This window comes from Pundamilia nyererei, unplaced genomic scaffold (genome assembly GCF_000239375.1).
Source record: "Pundamilia nyererei isolate P.nyererei 1_Seehausen unplaced genomic scaffold, PunNye1.0 scaffold00015, whole genome shotgun sequence".
Lineage (NCBI taxonomy): Eukaryota > Metazoa > Chordata > Actinopteri > Cichliformes > Cichlidae > Pundamilia > Pundamilia nyererei.
In genome coordinates this window covers 2,503,844-2,516,441 of record NW_005187416.1, presented here as the reverse complement: position 1 = coordinate 2,516,441, position 12,598 = coordinate 2,503,844, and the positions used below count along the sequence as shown (strand labels likewise).

Here is a 12,598-nt window from a genome sequence, read left to right as displayed (position 1 = left end):
CTACCCCATCAAAGTGCCATGTTATTACTACAAGAGTTACCAAAATACTGTAAGCAGCTTGGTTCTGCAGCCTGCACTAATTGCAGTGTCCAGGATTCTCACACAGCTTTTAACTAACACATTCTTTAATGTCAAGTACATTTAACAACATGAATTAACAAGATACCTTTTCAGGGTGATCTTTTAACTTTGACTTAACTAAACTAAATTAACAAATTTGTAACTAAACAAACTTTCTTTTTGTCATGTCTGACAATGAAGCGATCACCTGTTCATATTGAACGTGTTCTCTCTAACTAGGAATATAGCTCTGTGTCAGTAGCTAGCAAAACAAAGATATCCTAATCTTTTGTTTTAGTGATCCCACTTCATCGGCCTTCACATATGAATGCATGACAGGGATGAGAATCAAAATGTGAGAATGCATGTCCTTTAGGAGGATTGTGGGTTGAGTGTGCCCATAGTATTGACTGGAAGGCATGTCCAGCGGTAGCAGATAGAAAGTGCTGCACATTTTCATCCAGGGTGTTGTGAAATCCTTCCTTGGTTATTTTGTTGAGGCACAAAAGTCTTGCTGGTTAGGTTAGCAAACGATCAAACAGACCTTGTCACAACACCGGCATTAATGAGGGGTTATGAAATGAGTGACCCGCTCACAAAAGAGCCACGCCAGAAAAGAAATGAGCTGAAAAATAAACTCACTTAAATTACAGAGCATGAATCAACCGCTCAGACTTATTTACTTATTAATAACATAGTCTTAAATAGTTCCAGCCCACTTTAACTCCTGACTGTGAGAAACAGCCATGAGTTCCACTGAAGGTGTCCCTCTCACCATATGGACGTGTTTTCATGTTGCATGTGTTGAAATCCTATTTTTCTCTACTATGATCTGGATACTGTGTGAGCTGTTGTGTTAAATTCTCCAGCAGCACAACAACACAGAGCTGTTTGTGTAACTCAGACTTGTCTCAAACTGTCACTAACTATTGTCTCAAATCCAATTAACATAGCCAAATATAAACAAATAAATTAATGGATTTTCAATTATATTCACTGTATCAACAGGCCATTCAAAGCCACTATTGCTTTAATCATTTATTTTCCACTCAGACTGTTTCCACATTTGGCATTTCAGCAGCGCTCTGAGCTGTGTAAACCAAAAAATCTTTCTGAAACACTGCAGACTGCTTTGTTTTTGTTTTTCTCCTCTGTTGTTTGCACGTTTTTGTTTTTTTGTCACCTATAACTTTAATTTCATATGATCAATGTTTTCTTTTTTTTCTTCTCCACCTTACTCTTTTGCATGCTGTCATCGACTCTGTGTCTTGGTGCTTTATGTTTGCTGGAACAAAACAGCTTCCTGTCCCCAGATACAAAAAGGTAAGCCAATGAAATGAGCCCAGATCCCAACCAGTCCCTGCTAATCAATGCCTACTTTATCCCTCCTGCGTCCAATCCCAGTGATCCCCGACTGAAACAATCACCAACCCTGGCTCACATCCTCTGAGCTCCCTCTGATTCCGTTTCTTTGGAACAACAAATCTAATCCTGAGTGAATGTTGAATGCTTTGTCTGTATTTGGCCTGTTCTTCTGTAGATGCACACTGGTGCTTAAAGAATCAAGTCAACTAGTTAAAGGTGAACGCCTAGAAAACAAAGACAGAAGCATGTGAACCAATGTGGTGAATGACTACACTATAGTCAAAGGTCAACCAGTTTACTGACTGAAAGTAAATTCCATCTTTAAATGCAGGATGCTGTTACATATCATGAATCTGTCACGGTCTGGCTGGCAGACTGTGGAGATGTGGGAAAGGAGGACCCAGGCGTGGAGCTCTGTGTGTAGACAGTGCGTTTATTTAAAGTGTGGTAAATATCGATGCACAATTAATCCCCGTGCTCCCCAAGGCTCCCGCGTGTGTCTTCCAGTGGCGTCCGTGTTCGTGCTCCCCGCTGTCGTGTTTCTGTACACCCTGTGCTTGCTGCCCTTCCTCTCCACGTTCCTCCTGTAGGAAAACAATAGAGGCAGCCGTTAAACACTGACCCCCGCGGGCACACACACGATCTGCACTTCCTAAACACACACACAGACTTGGGAGTCTAACGTAATGATCCTGCGTCGGTGGGAGCGCCAAGACTCTCCTAAGTAGCTCCCCCGACAAGCCCTGATCATCAGCAGGTGTGTGGCTTCGGGTGTGGCCAGTCCTCTAGCAGGGCCACACCCACCAGGCCTGAAGGCGCCTGTAAACAAGAATTCAGACACACCTGCACCCACCCACACACACACTCATATCTACAAACATGGAGAAGAGGGGCAGCAACACCAAAAATACATATAATATAACCAGTCCATAACAGAATCAGTGTTATTCACATAATTGTATCTGAGTTAGTTTTTTTTAATCTACCTTTTCTCAACTGAAGTTCTACTACTTTTCTTAAAAAGCTTATAAGTAATAGTCAATTAAGTAGCTGGCTTTGCACATCTGTAATAATCTCTACAATCAGATTGTGCATAGGAAAAATGCGCAACCTGGTTGCAACCCAAAAGGGAAGTTAGATTTATTTGAAATGCATTGGATTGGTTGTGATCTAACGATTATTTATATTTATATTCACTTTTTAAAATAAAAAACAAACAAACAATGATGCTTCACACTCAGGAAAACAGTGGCTGTGACCACTTGTTGTCTTCAAAGTAACTTTAGTGCATCAAGACGGAAATAAAATGGTAATAAGACAGAGTCTGCTATCAGTTTGTGATTGAATAGGATCAAGTTGGCAATTATATGCAATCTGTTTCTAATAATGTGGCAATTAACTGATAAACTGTCAACAATTGCAACTCTGTTAACAACTGCATACACGGAAATTCCGGAGAGTCCGGCCAGAAACTTGTAGATTTAAAATTGAAATCTAGAAAATCCTCCACAAATAGTGAAACAGATGCTGCAGGAATCAGATTAAACTGCTTGATGACACAGGAGCTAGACAAGCTTAATTTTATATAGGAATGTTACCAGAGTACAACCAGTTGAAAACCAGTGAAGTTGAGTGCTGTATGTTCTGCAGACAGCGCAGACGGACTGCAATCCTTCGCCAGTGTGTCTGAGTGTAGTCTGTACAAGTCAGGCCGATGGTTTGGAGGCAGGTTGACTCCCAACAGCCAAAGTGTGCAGTCACCTTGTGATCAAAAGGCGTCACCCAGAGGCTGAGGATGTTGCACGCTCATTCTCTGATGGACTAGTGGGTCACCTCGACTGCCTGCAATCAGTTGCCGAATGAGAAAAAATTTAAATGCAGTTACTCGGCAACCACAGTTTTGTTTTTTTCCTTGCCACATGGAGGTTACAGTCCCATAGATCTTAGTGTAACTGCAGTAAGGCCACATGTTTTCAGCCAGCATTACCAAATCTATGGATACAACACATTGGTGTTTTATAGTTAAATATTCAGAATATTTTCAGTGCAGTCAGTTTGCAAAGCACTTTCAAGTCACCTTAGCCCATATTCCATGGCACAAATGGTTGTTGCACATTAGACAGATAGAGGGTGACCTCAAGTACTTTACTTTCAAATGAAGAAACTACTTTCAGCTGCTCCCTTAATCACAAGGATCACAAGGGATTTGTGTGTCTTCCCAGGATCAAACCAGGGATGTTTCGTATGCCAGGAAAATGTGTACACTACCACACTTTGAGACACCTTGCAACATGAAGAGAAAGTAATGTTTGCTCAGTGATGGTAACAACTGGTCAATCTGATTCACATACAGCAGTCAATGATTGACGTCGCTTCAGCTACTGAATATAAGTGGACAAAAGTCAAAGTCATCTGCACGGTCCTTAATAATACTGTTTGTGGCAAAAATCACACATGAACTGCTTTATTTTTTCTCCCTAAAATCAATGATGTGTTATCAAGGACATGACTGGCATGGGTGACCTTGTAACATGCCTCTGCCATTCTCCTCTGTAAGCCGCTCGATTGTCACCGTTGGCTACCGTTGGCGCCTCCGTTGACCTCAAGTGGCCCTTGAAGCATTAACCCCCTTCTTTAACATGACTTTGGTTTAGCCCCCCAAGGATTCAATCAATGCTTCTCTCCCATCCATTCTGTTATCTGCTGCTCCTGGTGATTGATGCTTCCTCCACCTGCGTGTTAGCAGGCCAGTCAGATATGGTAATGAAGACATATGCCCCGGTGATGAAGAGGCTGATAGCACTGCAGAAAAACAAGCAGCCATGTGGGACATACAGCTTGGAGAATACACACTCAAAATAGACGTATGTTCTTAGTTCTTAGGCGTCATACAAAAAAGATGAAACTGACTTGTTGGATCACAACATCAGTGACAGGGGATTGTTATTTTATTAGCTATTTACCAGTCTTATCAAAATCAGTTTTAGCGAATGTGCTTAAAATGTCAGTGATGTCTGCAAAGACAAAAAAAACCTGCATTAAACTCACAATGATTCTCCAACTGTTTTTTATTTTTGACTTCTTCGACTTATTTATATCTTCCCACACTTCAGCAATAACCTTTCACACCAAGACAACACAAATAAGACTCAAGTTTTAATGCTTTTTTGTTTAGGTAGTTTGGCACTAAGTTTTGGTTTCACTGTCATGTAATAACAAAAACGCCAAAGCTAAAGAAAGTGAAATGATTACACCTGTAGCTAGTGTTTGCACTCAAATTTAACACATACCGTACTGTGCAGAAGTCTTGTATTAGCTCTTGTATTTTGTTAGAATTGCACTTCTGTGCTGACATCATTTGCCAGGCATGTATGTTGCTGTTTGAATATAAAAGTAACTCAGACTCGTTGGTGTAAATTTACAGTAGATCTAAAGTCTAAGGAGCTTGGAAAGAAAAGCGTCTGGACTTCTTTAAGTTGCTTGAAGACGTTTCACCTCTCATCCGAGAAGCTTCTTCAGTTCTAGTGTCAAATGGTGGAGAGTCCCAGATTTAAACCCTGTGGAAGTTTCCCCCAAGAGGGACAAAAGGACCCCTTAATGATCCTCTACCTAATCACATGAGCCAAGGTGTGAAAACGGGTGTAGGTCACAATCAGCCAAGGTTTTGGGTGAGCTCGTGCAACCTAGCCCCACCCTATCATGTGATTTCCTGAGTGGGCGATAAGGCGTCGAAGGGATCTCAAAACTGGATTATAGATGGCAGACGGTGGGTGGGGGTGGATTCCCATTCATTTTCTATGGCGGTCACTTTTGACTGGGAACACCACAGATGTAACAAAGTTGATTAAAACACTCAGAATTTAACAAAAGAGGTGCTCACCACTTTTATATGTTCAAGTGTGTAGTGTTGAGGATGTCATAAGGTCTCGAGGCAATTGGATGTAAAACACAATATTTATGAGTTTTTAAAGTTGTAAATCGGTCGGTTTTGACCTGAACACGACAGGAAGGTGCAGCTATGTACACACATCTTATTTAAAGTCCACACTCTTTTCTTTTCATTCAGATGTTTTTCACAAATGCCAAGCACGACTTCTTCTGAACACAGATGCTAATGATCTCACCCAAAGGAACTCGACTTCATTTAAAATCATTTAAGGCTGTTGTTCAGGAGGGCTGTTATGAATGAGTGTGAGATGGGAGGTGTGTGGATACACTCCCATCTGCCTTTCGCAGGGGTCATTTTTCTCCAACCCCTCAGTAATTATGATCAACCGAGTATTCACAGCGTGCTCGCGCAATCAGCAGCATGATGCAGCTGTCTGTTTATCCCGGTCCAACCCCACAAAACATGCCTGAGCTCACTGACGGTTCAGGTGTTGAAGACAACAATAGAAGCAGATGAGGATGGCACGTCAGCCTCTCCAATCAGCTTTCGCTGTGCCATCTTAATAACTTGTTTTTGCAGGAAACACGGTTTAAAAGTGGGGCTAAATATCAGCAAGAGATTCCAACATCCAGTGACGCATATAATGATAGAAAATGAAAAGCAGTGAAGTGGAAGTTTCAGGGGAGGTTACAATTTTAGAGGCCGTTAAGCTTTAAGCTGGTTTCTGTTTCTACTTTTTGCACATACATAAAAGAAAAACTTTACAGTGTTTTTATTTCAAATCAAGCTTTTTTCTTCAGTGCTGACTATTTTACACGCATAGTTCACTCAGGCCTCTCTTTGACTGAAGGAAGAGAAAATAAAAAGGAAGATTGAGGAGAGGGGATCACGGCTCGGTCACAGCAGAGACTTGTGGTTGTTTCGTGTTGCCTTTTTCTGTAGGCAGCATTTTTTCTGTACATCTCAGCTTTTCCTTGCATTTGCATGGAGCATTATCTGTGCTATCTAAATGCACGTCTCTTTGTAGCATATAACAATTTATATAACAAAGTATATAACAAAGAAATACTGATATTTATGTGATGCATGTTTCTTGTATCAGTAGCCTTATTTATACTATGATGCATTAAATGGTACCATTTAAAAACTTTAAAAATAAATAATGAATTCCTAGCAGCTCAGTTCACCCCTGTGGCAGCTCACGACTTGGCTATCAAACCAAATTTCAATAGACATGGGTTATATTTATTTTATATTTGTGTGGGAAGTCATCGTTTTACCACTGCACTCTCTCAGAAAACAAATAAAAGCCTTTGGCAGTATTTGAATCTGCTTTTGAGAAACCATGAGTGAAAGGAAAAAGAAAAAAATAGCTATCCAAGAAGCTCCTTTATTGTTTTTTTACTTGTTAGGGTAAATAAAAGGTTCCCTAACAAGGTGTATGGCGACACCCCACTGTATAATAAGTATTCTGGTATATTTCAGGTGATCTGAATGGGACTTTTACATGTTGTCACAAAAAATCTGGATTTACGCTGCAATTGCGTTAATGCAGCAAGCTGATATAACTGCACATACTGCTGCCCAAGCGAAAACCTGTAGTGATCCCGTATGTGTCAGGAGTATCGGAGCAGTTGAGATGCATTTTTTCTAAACACCGGGTCTCTGTGGCTTTTAAAGCCCAAAACAAGCTGCGCCAAAAATTGGTCCTCACCAAGGACCAGGTCCCCCGACACAAACAGAGTAACATAGTGTACGCTGTTAAGTGCCAGGAGGATTGGCAGGATTTATACATCGGGGAAACCAAACAACCTCTGGCGAAGCAGATGGCACAACACAGAAGAGCCACTTCGTCAGGCCAGGACTCTGCAGTCTATTTACACCTACAGGCTAGTGGACACTCTTTCAAGGATGAGGATGTACACATCCTGGACAGGGAGGAACGCTGGTTTGAGCGCGGAGTTAAGGAGGCCATTTACGTAAAAAGGGAAAGACCATCTCTGAATCGAGGAGGGGGCTAAGGGTACATCTTTCGCCATCTTACAATGCTGTGATTGCAGCCATTCCCCAACTCTCTGTGAATGGTACTCATGGCCACTGATCAGTGGGTTTTGGTCAGTGGTTGTTGATCAATGGTCATGAGAATTTGCATAATTAAAGATTAAGGAACTGACCTCCCAGCCGATTGTTCCTTCAGTGGGCTGGTTTCAGTCATTATGCATTAGTCATTTATAAGATTGGGGGAACCTGCAGTCAGCTGAGACTGAAGAAGTCACTCGGATGAGTGACGACACGTTTCTCCCACAAAACGCTACGTCCAGATGAACAGAATCAATTTTTTGGAGATTTATTTTCCTGGATGATTGAGAATGCATCAAGACATAACTGCACATAAATGCAGAAAGTAACATTTGGTCAAAATTAGAGTATTTTCCTTTCTATAGTTCTTTCTGGTCCAAATCAGATGAGTTTTCCCAGCAGTTTTGGTTTATTTTCACACAGACATCACTTCAGCTCACATGAGTGTTCAGTCTGCTTACAGGGCAGCTGTGACTGATGAAAGATTAACAGGAGTGAAAGCAGGAAGAAGGTGTGCGTTCGGCACTCTGCCTCATCACCGTACACATGTTAGTTGTCTCCGATTGAGTTTGAATCCCATTCTCGCCACAAATGAACCACTCAGGAGTTTGTTTGGAACCACACTGAGGCCATCACCTCCAAAGGGATCTCAGATTATCGCATTCACATCTGCACAAAGGAAACCAAACCTTGAGCTGGATTTAAACCGACTAAACATCACATGTGTGAAAACACTGAGTTATGGTTCTTCTTTCATTATACTTCCAGCTTCATTTTGAAGATTAGTTCCTCGTGTGGATTTCTGTGTTCTTCACTTACCTCCTTGATCCTTTCCCAGCCTCATTATTGTGTTGACTGAGTTCACCTGTGCCCTTATATCCCTCCCCCTGCTGTGCATTTACTCTGCACTTTCTACTTCACACTTTGCCCCTTCTCAAACTGCACATACTGGATTCCTCTCCTCAACTCCTCTCTCCTCTCCTTGCATTTTAGTCCTTCCACCCTAAGATGTAATTGAAGGAGGAGAGGACGCGATATGAAGGGGACAAGATGAGGCAAAAGGGATTCAACAAAATGAGACCATCTTGCTGTGGAGGCTCATTTTAAAGCAACGTCGATTAAATTTAGCATCTACCAGAGTGTTTTCATGAGGAGAAATACTCTCTGTCAGGTCATTGCCTAGCCTCTGTCTTGTTCTTGTATCATCTTTGTGACCTTACATTATAGTCACACTATGGAAAATAGCGATTGGAGATTGGGACATCGCAGTTATTGCAACTATATGCAATGAGTCTCATTTCCTTTGCAGTGGTTGCTTTAAAGACGGCAATCAGTCTGCTCTTAGTCTTTTTGGGGGTTTAAGTTGGGACTTACATGCAATCTGTCTGTGACAATATGATGATTAACGCTTACAACTCTATTGCCATCCAGGCACACAAAAATCAGACCCATCCAGAACAGAAACTCGTGAATTTCTCCTCAAACAGCGACAGCAATTTAATTTCAAAACGACATAAGTGCTCGACAACTATGCTTTTATTTATTTATTTATTTTCTTAGTTGGCAACCAGTTGAGTAGAGTCCCCCACTGCAAAGAAACGCAGACTACACAGGCTGACTGAGACTGTTGGCATTTCAGGGTTTATAAATTAGGCGATTATTTGCAGACCTTCTGCAGTCTGTCTGAGAATGTTTGCAGTCAGCCCGAGTTGTCCCACAACTGTTTGGACACAGTTTTCCTTCCACCGAACAACCTGTGAAATCTTTTGAGATCAAAAGCTGTCACCCAGATGTTGAGGATGTTGCACGTTCAACTTCTGGGTGACCTGTTGGTCACCTTGATTAATTAAATGCAGTCGCCAGGCAACAGGGCTTTTTTTTTTTTGCTGTCCTATTTTTACTCTAGTGTAATTGAGTGTATGGAAGCAGAAATCTTGGGTTGAATATCCACTAGCTACAGTGATAGCCTCATAAAATTGACCTTTGCTCCAAGAGGCAGAGCAAACAACTAGCCAATCACAGTCACCGAGCAACCGCTAATTTTTTTGTAGTAACGGGCCTATTTTTAGTCAGTGTGACTGATCCGTTAGTGTTTTCTGTGCTGTCACTGTGTTTTTGATGATTTGCTTTTTAAAGAAATGTATCTATGCCTGTTACTCATATTGTCAGGCATACAGTGTGTGAGACGTAAATGGTAAATAAACTGCATTTAAATAACAAATTTTATAGTCTCATCAACCACTTAAAGACACCTTTATGCATACAGAGCTTCGCCATCATAAAAATACTCCTAATCTAAGTGAAGGATAAAAATAATAGTAAAAACCTGACACATTGGATTAGTTATATTTATCTAGTCCACACAAAGTGGAGTTTAATACCATATTACGTGAGCAACCTTGTCAGCGACATTTCAGTTTTTGTAGTATGGTCACAGCAAATAAACCACGAGAGTGACGACAAAATCCTCAAAAGGCAGAGACGTCTTATCCAATCGGTGCGTAAACAAATTAAATGTTGAATTGTTATGTAGACGTATCTATGTCTGTGTAATGAAAGGAGAAAGACCTGAAGGAAGCAGCACTCGTCTCCTTCGTCTTTCCCCTTAAACTGATTACATTATAACAGCAGACAATGAAATCTATTCCGTCTGGGCGTTCAGCGTCCGTTCTTCAGATGTCAGAGAACTAAGTGTGTCCGGCACATCAAAATGTGGACATGTTTATGAGAGTCAGCTAAAGAAATTAGTGTCACTATGGTTCTATTCTGTGACAGGCAGGATCTAAAGCAGCAGTGTTGCCTTATTAGAGACACAGTTGAGTGTGTCATTTTGCTGCCAGTAATTCCTGCTGAGTGCTGGGCTTGGTGCCGAGTGCCTCTATTAAGCCTGATAATTGTGGGAGAATAGACATCGTATTTGTTTTATTTTTCCATTTTTGGTCCATTAAAGAAAAAACACACAGACGGGAAACGATTAAAATAATGGTGCTAGGCTCATAATAAAGTATTCTCTCCTTTGCGTGATGGCTGTTCTCTGTGATAGGGGATCTTTATTGTTACTCAGATGAGAAATAAAAACTTTGTATTGCGTGATCCTTAAGCCGTGGGGTTTTTAAGCCTTATTGTCCTTTATTACTCAAGATGGTTTATTATTTGGGCTGGCTTTCTTTACTGTGAGTGTTTGTGTGGGATTCAGAAGCACGTCCAGGGCAAAGACAAACTGGAGATCATTATTATCTGTTTCACTTCACATGTTCTCTGTTTTCCGCACTATAAGGCGCACTTAAAATCCTTTAATTTTCTCAAAAATCGACAGTGCGCCTTATGTATGAATTCTGGTTGTGCTCACTGACCTCAAACCGGTTTATGTGGTAAACAGTGCTCAAAAATGGCTACCGTAGTCAGGAGCCTCGCGGAGTAATCTGGGTCCAAAACTCCGTCTTCTTCAGGTCCCAAAGTCAAACGAACACTGCAGCATCACTGTTCAAAAAAGCCTAAATTCTATAATCTTTAATAAAACGATCAGTATTGCTGCTTTACCAGGTGTAACAATTAAGTTTAACATCTAGGCATCGATGAAAACAGAATGCCTTAAATTTAACTGAGTTAAGTTAGCAGCAAGTTAGCTCGCTAGTTTCCGCCTAAACATGATATAGCATGTTCTGACTGAGAGATTTCTGACAAAATTCAAACGTACAGCTCTGCTATCACTTCCAACATAAATGAAGACAGAAAACTAAACAGCGATGACATTTGTAGGGTTACTGAAGTTGGGCTAGCTGGTATATAATGATGGGCTACGTGACCGCTAGCGACACAGCTATATTAGCATAACATAAACACAGTGAAGCTGGAGGATGAACGCTAACTTTTTTCCACTGAATAAAAGTTAACGTGAGGGTTCCCGATGGTTATGGACAAATGCAATCGCAGGGCAGGATGCTGTAAACAGACCAAACTTCAGTCAGGAGAACAACTGAGCTAATCCATCCACAATACGAGGTTAGTCATTCAAATTTGTAAAATTTGACTTAACGGACTGTGTTTTGTTTTGCTTAGTGTGCCTTATAATCCAGTGCGCCTTATGGTCCGAAAAATACACATTTGTTTATGACCTTACATTTAATTATTTTCTATCATTTATGCACCAAGAGCAACATTAAATAAAAACTTGAGTAACCAGCCTTTGAATGTGGCATTATATCAAACCAAGCAGCAATCTCCACAGGCTTTAAAATTAAGCAACTGCAATTCCTTTAGCAGTCACTTGGGGCTAGCTTGAAAAGTGAGTCAGTGCTATGAAGTTAGCGTGTTTGATGCTGTGTGCAAGTAACGGTTATGCCAAACTTCACAAGAACTGGACTGAAAAATCAGTGTAAACAGGTCTGATGCAGAGATTAATCAACTTTGAATGTTTTGATGTAAGTCATCAGTATGTACAGAGGAGATCGGGAGAAAGAGGCTGGGTCATTCTTACTATTCGGTGCCATTTGAGTCCTAATGACATAATATGGTATATTTAGTGTAAAACTTGTCTAATGCTTATTTCTAAACCATTTTCTTGTATGTTTAACCCCCCTCTACCATAGAACACATTGATATATACACAGGATAAATACATTAAAAGTAAATTACTTTTGTTTTAGCACAAGTCACTAAAGTACTATGTCCCCAGTCATGCTTGCTCGACTTCAGTTACAAATATAACTTAAAAAAAAAAATCTAGATTTTTCATCATTTCTGGATTGGCTTATTTCTAATGTTCCTCATCAAATGTTCTTTTTTATTATTAATGCATGTTTAATACTTAAAATCTTTAAAAAATGTTGTGTCCCTGAATCAACTGTCACCCCTGTTACTCTGATAAGAATTCCATAGAACACATCACCTGATTATTCTTTTAGTCATATGACACTCCCGGATGTAACATATTTTGGAGGGAAAACTTTCAAGAAGAAGACGAGTAAGTACCACTCTTTAATCAACCCTTTTTTCAATGTTTTAGCAAGATTTTGTAATGTGGCAAAGCATAACACGTCCAACCTGTTACGCTTATTAATAGTGGAAACAATTTTTTTTTTGTAATTTTTATAATATGGCTAATAAACATGTTAAAAATGGTTCTTAGTGGTCACCATGTACTAGCTTGTTGTTCATCATACTAGTAGTAATGGCTAAGTTTAGCATAAAATCTCCCCCCTGTTA

At 40.4% G+C, this 12,598-nt stretch overlaps 1 protein-coding gene across 2 annotated transcripts in view; it reads left to right on the top strand.

The window, feature by feature from the left end:
- Positions 1-12,598, top strand: part of doc2b (double C2-like domains, beta) — a 174,726-nt gene that overhangs the window by 95,556 nt on the left and 66,572 nt on the right. Inside the window, exon 3 of one of the 2 annotated variants that reach the window (XM_005725412.1) lies at positions 1,360-1,383. The exons of the other annotated variant lie outside the window; for it this stretch is intronic. Within the exon in view, the coding sequence (XP_005725469.1) occupies positions 1,360-1,383 (24 nt within the window). The remainder of the gene's footprint in view (positions 1-1,359; positions 1,384-12,598) is intronic. 2 annotated transcript variants of the gene reach the window in all.